The sequence below is a fragment of the Macaca fascicularis genome, chromosome 3, assembly GCF_037993035.2.
Source record: "Macaca fascicularis isolate 582-1 chromosome 3, T2T-MFA8v1.1".
NCBI lineage: Eukaryota > Metazoa > Chordata > Mammalia > Primates > Cercopithecidae > Macaca > Macaca fascicularis.
In genome coordinates, this window is record NC_088377.1 from 192,324,837 (window position 1) to 192,332,832 (window position 7,996).

The window sequence follows — 7,996 nt, forward strand, 5'->3', positions numbered from 1 at the left end:
CCCAGCAGCCTCAAGTTGGCCAGGCCCAGGGAGTTTTTAAAAATCAGGGTCTGGAAGTGGGCCTGGGAATTCAAACCTAAGGCTCTTCCCACACCCTTGCTAGGACTTCACTTCTCTAGACTGGGGACTGACTCCCTCTCCTGTGTCCCCACTGCCTCACTGGACCATGGGAGAAGGAGCCTATCAGCTGGCTCACCCCAGAACCCACAGTCCCCGTCTTCCAAACAGCCTCCCTCCCTTCTCCCTGCACAGTGAACACAGTCCCGATTTCTAGATTCACCCCCACCCCTAAGGGACACAGGCCTCACAGGGCCCAACACTTGGGTCAGGGTAGGAGGGACGGGGCCACAGTGGCCAGTTCCCACGAGAGGCGCCAGCCTGCCTGGCTGTCTTCCACCGACCCTGCCCTGTGTGCCTGGAGTCTTTCACCCACTGAGATCGTGGACCAGCCTCCATCTACACCAAGAACACCCAGCTCTGAAGGAGATGGGAGGGGCCGATGCCCACCTGAAGCTCTCAGCTTCCTGCCCACAATGCTGACAAGTACAGAACTAAATGGAGCAACTACTGCAGAATCCAGTACAGAATTGGTCCAGGAGGGCGCGGCTGTGGACAGGCCAGCGCCCCCTGCAAGTTCTGGGAGGCGCATCTTGGGAAGGCAGACATCCCGAGTGACGGGCGCCTGTGGCCCCGAGGCTATGGATGGGGGGCTACGCTTCAGCTGGCTTCTGAGGGGCCTGGAAAGGCACAGAAGTAGGGCCTTGGCTGAACTGGCACCCAGCAGGACCTTGTGTCCCTGCACTGCTACAGATGCACCAGCCCTCCCCACCTTGGTGCCACTGTCACTTCCTACTGGGATCCTTCCCCCCATCCAGTGACACCCAGGCTGTGGGACTACACGGGGCCCTGCTCCCCTGGGCAGGAGAAGAGGTGGTGCCTGCGGTGCACCTTCACAGCCAGCCAAGTGTACGAGATATATCCTGTGTAAAGAAGGATGGTACCCTCTTTCGGGGGTGTGGTGCAGTGCGCTGATGGAGCAGCTGGTGCTGCTGGGAGGCCATCCTGGAAGAGGCAGCAGTGGCTCAAGTTTGTGTGCAGGAGCCAGAGTGGGACCCACAGGCTCTTGTGGGTATGGTTTAGAACTAGATGGTGCTTTGGGGACAAGCCATCCAAAAGCCCCAGGCCCACATCCACCCTGATTTGATATCCCACTTCCTGACAGATCAGAGGCTATGTCTCTAGGCAGTGGAGGCTCAGGAGCAGAGTCTGGGGCTGGTTCACAGCTAAACCTCTCCCTAGGGCAGCCCAGAGTAGGGCCTTAGCTTCTGGCGAGTCCACAAGCCCTGCCGGGGCCCTGCTTGTTGGCCTGACCCCTCCCTCACCAGGCAACCAGCCAAGGCGATTTCTGCTTCACCCGCTCAGTCACCAGCCTCAGGCTGCCCCAGATGCCTCTGACACCAGATTTGTATCTTCTGGATGGCTTCTCCAAATGCAGCCCTTTACCCGCCCCCTAGAGAAGAGCGAAACCTCACAGCTAGTCCAGCTGGAAGGGCTAGATTGCAAGAGCCATGCCGTCTTCCTAACGTCGCCTCGGCCTTAGCTCCACAGTGGAGAGCGGGAGCCTAGCTGTGCTTGATGGTGAATGCCTGTTTTGAGAGTGTGAGTGGGATCATCTACGGTACAATACTTGCAAAGCACAGCACTGTGGCTCTGGGGAACCGGTACGCCTGTGCTGTAACCATGGTACTCAGTCCTTCCAAAGTGTTTATTAATCAAGCACCTGTCATGTGCCATTGAGCCCACGATGGGGAATGAGGACCGTCCCTTCCCCCATGAAGCTTGTGTCCTGTTGGGAGGACAGACAGGTGGCCCAGCAGTTGCAGCATGGTGTGTGCACACATTTGGTTGGTGGAACCATGTTTCTACCACTCATGGTCAAAAAAAGCCCACCAAAGTCAGCCTGGCGACCTCAGGTGCTTTTTTGGGCAAAGATAGATAGAACAGAAATAAATTTTAGTAAATTAATGGAGATGAGCTGGCTTTCCCACAGGTCTACAAGGAATGTCACCTCACTCCCAGATACATGGGGGCAGATGACCATTTAGCCAAATGCAGAGTGTGACACTGATGAGGACTGCCTGGCTCTCCTCCCCAGGTCCAGGGCTTCCTCCTGGAACCTCAGGTGTTCCTGGGCTGGCCCCTGTGGCCCTGAGCTGGGCAGCACCTCATCTCCAGGACCATGGATCAGCACGGTGTCCTCATCCCACTTCAGGTCAGCTGGCACTAGCTTGCACTACGTAACACGGCCTCCTGGAGGTCTCTGCCCACCCTCTGGGAGCCTGCCCCCACCCCCAACCCGTTACCTTCTCCCCTGGATCATTGGAAGCATCTTAGGTCAGATAATACGCTGGCTCTGCCCTCTGCAGGCTCGCTGTCTCACACCATGGACACAGTGACTCTAGAAAAGCCCCATGCAAAGCAGGCCTGCTCCCACATTACTGGTGGAAGTGCACAATGGCATGTCTCCTGTGGGGGAAATTCAGTGTCATCTATCAGATTACCAACCCAGCGGTCTCTTGGCCCAGCAGTCATCCTGGGAGTTCACATCTGTGTGATGATACGGCAACATTGTTTGTAATGGAAAGACTGGAGACCCCCAGTGCATCAGTGGGGCAGTCATTCAATAAACTGGTGTGTGCACATACTGGGTGGTATGCAGCCCTTTGGAAAAATGAAGGTTTTCCAGGTCCTGGATATAGCAGTGTAAAATGAGAAATCACAGAATACCCATGTTGTACCCGGGAGGGTGGCAGGTGGGCATCCGTGGTACCCAGGACGGTGGCAGGTGGGGCACCCATGTTCTACGTGGGGTGGCAGGTGAGCCCATAACCTTTGTAGAGGCCAACATCCTCAACAGGAGGGCCTAAGTGTAGGGAGGTAGGCTCTGACTCCCTAGGGAGAGAGGGACACTTAGGAAACAGACGGGCCCTGGAAGTGGGACGTGAAGAGTGCCCTGGCCATCCAGTGTAGGCTGAGATGGTGGGGGCACAGAAAGAAGAGATTGGCCGATGCCAACCTTCCAACCACTTCCAAGTTTGGCCAAGAGCCAGCTCTGGTCTTTGGGAAGGAACAGATGATCCTGGGTAAAGCTAGAGGGAAGGCTGGAGAGGCAAAAGGAGGGAGGAGCTAGGCCAGGGGTCAGCGACCGACCCTCGGGGCCGGTGTACAGGGGCTGCAACTCGGAGCCTAGGGGGCCTCCAAGGCACCTCTAGGCTCAATTTACCCCTGGACTTCCCTTGAGCTTTCCCTGGGATCACTATGATTTCCTCCTGGCAGCTCTCGTCTTGGACAGCCATGCCCCCCTCCATGCTGCACTAATGGCTCAGCCTGGGGCCCCAGGGACCTCCCCTACCCCCCCAGACTGCTCTGCCGGCCCCCTTTCCTCCCTCACTGCTGAAACCCAATCCTCTGCAGCGGCGCCGGCTCAGCACCACCTCAGCACCGCTCCGCAGCCCCTGCCTGCCACGGTCAGCTGTGCCCCACCTGGTCTGCTGCGGAGTCCCCAGCCCAGTGTCTAGCCCAGTGGAGCCACCGCCTGTTCCTCGGGAAGGTTGAGTGGGACCTGACGGGCCAGGTTACCTCCTCCAATCCTGTCAGGCTAGTGCCTCCCTGCCTCCCAACCTTGGCTCTCTCCTACCCTCTCCTTTCTTCTCCTTGCCTGGCCCCCTGAATCCTATCTTAGCCCCCTCAGCCCCCTGACTGACCCTCTCTCGCTCCTTCCAAGCCTCTGTAGCTGGCCCCCCTCCTGGGTTCTGGCCATGAAGCCCACCTCAGGCCCAGAGGAGGCCCGGCGGCCGGCCTCCGACATCCGCGTGTTTGCCAGCAACTGCTCGATGCATGGGCTGGGCCACGTCTTCGGGCCAGGCAGCCTGAGCCTGCGCCGGGGGATGTGGGCAGCAGCCGTGGTCCTGTCAGTGGCCACCTTCCTCTACCAGGTGGCTGAGAGAGTGCGCTACTACAGGGAATTCCACCACCAGACTGCCCTGGATGAGCGAGAAAGCCACCGGCTCGTCTTCCCGGCCGTTACCCTGTGCAACATCAACCCGCTGCGCCGCTCGCGCCTAACGCCCAACGACCTGCACTGGGCTGGGTCTGCGCTGCTGGGCCTGGATCCCGCAGAGCACCCCGCCTTCCTGCGCGCCCTGGGCCGGCCCCCCGCACCGCCCGGCTTCATGCCCAGTCCCACCTTTGACATGGCGCAACTCTATGCCCGTGCTGGGCACTCCCTGGACGACATGCTGCTGGACTGTCGCTTCCGTGGCGAACCTTGTGGGCCTGAGAACTTCACCATGGTGAGCTGACCTCCCTACCTGTCCTGCCAGGGACCCAGAGAGCCGAGCCGTCCCTGCCCAGCACCCACAATCCCCTAGCCAGCATAGACTCCCCCAAAGCCAGGGGACTTCTTCCTTCCTACCAGCCACGGACTCCCCACCCCCCAATGCCACTCCGTGCAGCCCAGGAAGCTGTCCTCCTTGGGGCTGTCTCTGTTTCGCAGCCCGGGGGGAGCATGTGAGGCCACACTGACCCTGGCTGGCCCTAGGCCCGAGGTCTGGCCCATGGTGGCCCTGCTACTGGGGCTGGAGGTCCTCCCTGGTGGGACCATTCTGGGGCAGAAGACCCCTGTCTCTGCCAGGAGGGGGTCTTGCTTTCCCTCTACCTTTTCAACATACTGCCAGCCCTGGAGGACAGCCACAGGGGCCCGTTTCCTTTCTCCCAGTCTCCAGAGAAACACGGAAAACCTGGAGGCTGTGCCCTGGGCTTTGGTGGGGACTGGCGGGGAGGAGGAGTTGGGTCGATGGGCTCCCAAGAGCGTCCTGCAACATGTGCCCATGTGGAGCGTGGGGCTGGGGGCATTGAGATGTGGGCTTCAGTGTTCAAAGAAGAGACGCAAACATACCATGAGGTGGGGAGAGGTCCCATGACCATGTGCTTGCCTGGGGGAGATGGCCATCACCCTGTCTGCCCGCCCCAGATCTTCACACGGATGGGAAAGTGCTACACATTTAACTCTGGTGCCGATGGGGCAGAGCTGCTCACCACTACTAGGGGTGGCATGGGCAATGGGCTGGACATCATGCTGGACGTGCAGCAGGAGGAATATCTACCTGTGTGGAAGGACAACGGTAGGGAGCACATGAATGAGGCTGGGGGAGGGCATGGATGGGGTGCAAAAGGCTAGGGGAAGGAGAGGAGGCATCAGGGTGTTCCCCCAGAACCTGCGAAAGGGGCTGGGCTGGTTCATCCCTGTCCTGGGGAGAGGGGGCTGCAGTGAGAGGTCTTGTCTGGTTGGGCAGGAGACCTGACCACAGGGTCTCAGGCCTCATAGGTCCGTCTCCGACAGAGGAGACCCCCTTTGAGGTGGGGATCCGAGTGCAGATCCACAGCCAGGAGGAGCCGCCCATCATCGACCAGCTGGGCTTGGGGGTGTCCCCGGGCTACCAGACCTTTGTTTCTTGCCAGCAGCAGCAGGTACCCTCCCATGTGCCTCTACACCCATTATTCAAGCCCACACCACCACGGGCCCTAAACCCTCAGCTCCTCAGACCTGTCCAGGGGCCTCTCCCCAGCTGACCTCTCACACTCTCTGGGAAGTCTCCTTAACCCTGCCCCCCACAGCTGAGCTTCCTGCCACCGCCTTGGGGCGACTGCAGTTCAGCATCTCTGAACCCCAACTATGAGCCAGAGCCCTCTGATCCCCTGAGCTCCCCCAGCCCCAGCCTTCCCTATACCCTTATGGGGTGTCGCCTGGCCTGCGAAACCCGCTACGTGGCTCGGAAGTGCGGCTGCCGAATGATGTACATGCCAGGTGAGGGGCTGGGGTCTTCGTCCTATCGTGGGCAGGGCCCAGAGAGCTGGGGCTGCTCCTGAAGCCATCTCCCCCGCACCCGCAGGCGACGCGCCAGTGTGCAGCCCCCAGCAGTACAAGAACTGTGCCCACCCGGCCATAGGTAAGGGCAAGGCTCCCCCACCTCCCGTCCGCCCCGCTCCGCCCAGCTGGCGGCTGACGCGGCCCGGTGGCCCGCAGATGCCATGCTTCGCAAGGACTCATGCGCCTGCCCCAACCCGTGCGCCAGCACGCGCTACGCCAAGGAGCTCTCCATGGTGCGGATCCCGAGCCGCGCCGCCGCGCGCTTTCTGGCCCGGAAGCTCAACCGCAGCGAGGCCTACATCGTGTGAGCTGTGCGGGGCGGGCGGGCTCCTCCGCGTGAGCTGTGCGGGGCGGGCGGGCTCCTCCGAGCCGGGGGCTCCCGACGGGGCGGAGCGGGGCAAGCCGGAGCTCTCATGCGCACAGCGCGGGCGGAGGCAGCCTCCGCAGCCTCACTGGCTCTGGGGCTCCGTGCTGGTTGCTTAACCTTTCTGCCCCCCGGGGGATGCTGACGCCCCCTCCCAGGGACCTTTTTTTCCTTTCCTTTTTTAATCTTTACTTTTAAAAAATGGAGATGGCAGGGGATGGGGGGAGGGGGTCTCGCTATATTGCCTAGGCTGGTCTCAAACTCCTGGCCTCAAGATCCTCCCTCCTCATCCTCCCAAAGTGCTGGGAGTACAGGTGTAAGCCACCGTGCCTGGCCCCTCCCAGGATTCTTGAAAGGAGTGGGAGAACCCACAGCTGCTTCTTGCCAGCAGTGGGCACCAGGCGGTGGCCAATACACATTTGAGGCCTTTCTTGTCCTCAGGGAGAATGTGCTGGCCCTGGACATCTTCTTCGAGGCCCTCAACTACCAGACCGTGGAACAGAAGAAGGCCTATGAGATGTCGGAGCTGCTTGGTGTGTGTGCAGGGCCCCCAGGGCTGGGGAGGTGTGGGCAGGCAGGTGGCTGTGAGTTGAAGGGTGACCCTGTCTCCACAGGTGACATTGGGGGCCAGATGGGGCTGTTCATCGGGGCCAGCCTGCTCACCATCCTCGAGATCCTAGACTACCTCTGTGAGGTGGGCCAGGGCCCCCACTGCAGGGGGTGGAAGGTGGGAATCAGGGCCCCTAGGATGAGGGGGCAGGCGTACACTGCCACCTCCCATCCTGCTTGCCTCCAGGTGTTCCGAGACAAGGTCCTGGGATATTTCTGGAACCGAAGGCACTCCCAAAGGCATTCCAGCACCAATCTGGTAACAGCCCCTCTTCTGGAGCCCCTGCCAGCTCCAAGGGTTCTAGGCCCCACCCCTGAAGCCTAGAACACCATCCCACCCCAGCTGAGGAGAAACAGGCAGGAGGGTGTGCAGTGACCTTGACTGGTCCCTGGGAGGAGGACCACTCCCCACCTCTGACCCTCTCCTCCTCCCACAGCTTCAGGAAGGGCTGGGCAGCCATCGAACCCAAGTTCCCCACCTCAGCCTGGGCCCCAGGTAACACATAGTGGCCCCCTAAAATCAAGGGAGGGCAGGGACAGGCGCAGGGCAGTGGGTGTGCTGGTTCCCACCCAGCCCTCTGCTCTGTTCCGAAGACCTCCCACCCCTCCTTGTGCTGTCACCAAGACTCTCTCCGCCTCCCACCGCACCTGCTACCTTGTCACACGGCTCTAGGCCTGCTGTCTGTGTCCTCGGAGCCCCACCCTGACATCCTGGACATGCCTAGCCTGCACGTAGCTTTTCCATCTTCACCCCAAATAAAGTCCTAATGCATCAGCCTCAGGTGTTTCTCTTACAGGGCAGAGACTAGCCAAGCCAAGGTCAGCCCAACTCAGGCATCGGAAGTCCTCTGCCAGCCATCATCCAGCTGGAGGTGGCTTCTGAAATGTGGAGCTGGGCCCATGAACCCCCATGAATCTCTAGGGAAGAATGGTAGCAAGAGGTTATCAGTCCTTTGCAGCTCAGTGTGAGTGAGTTTAGCCGACTGACATCTTAGAGAGAAGGGAGGACAGGTATCTTCCAAGCCCAGGCTTAGGTGTGAGCGCAGAATCACAGTCAGCAATAAAGGTATAACTGGAAGAGAGCTCTGCCCAGA

At 60.3% G+C, this 7,996-nt stretch overlaps 1 protein-coding gene across 2 annotated transcripts; it reads left to right on the top strand.

The window, feature by feature from the left end:
• Positions 1 to 52: 52 nt before the first annotated feature.
• ASIC3 (acid sensing ion channel subunit 3) lies at positions 53 to 7,679 on the top strand. 2 transcript variants are annotated; one of them, XM_065542802.2, is made up of 13 exons: positions 53 to 1,129; positions 2,156 to 2,272; positions 3,475 to 4,352; positions 5,033 to 5,183; positions 5,402 to 5,529; positions 5,677 to 5,866; positions 5,952 to 6,008; positions 6,086 to 6,233; positions 6,735 to 6,826; positions 6,908 to 6,987; positions 7,090 to 7,161; positions 7,340 to 7,398; positions 7,497 to 7,679. In XM_065542802.2, the coding sequence occupies exons 3-13, from the start codon at positions 3,819 to 3,821 to the stop codon at positions 7,573 to 7,575; spliced, it is 1,590 nt and encodes a 529-aa protein (XP_065398874.1). In that variant the 5' UTR covers positions 53 to 1,129; positions 2,156 to 2,272; positions 3,475 to 3,818; the 3' UTR covers positions 7,576 to 7,679. The 2 variants fall into 2 exon arrangements, with proteins under 2 accessions (XP_065398874.1, XP_065398873.1); XM_065542801.2 differs by lacking the exon at positions 7,340 to 7,398 and having other exon boundaries at positions 749 to 1,129.
• Positions 7,680 to 7,996: the final 317 nt, after the last annotated feature.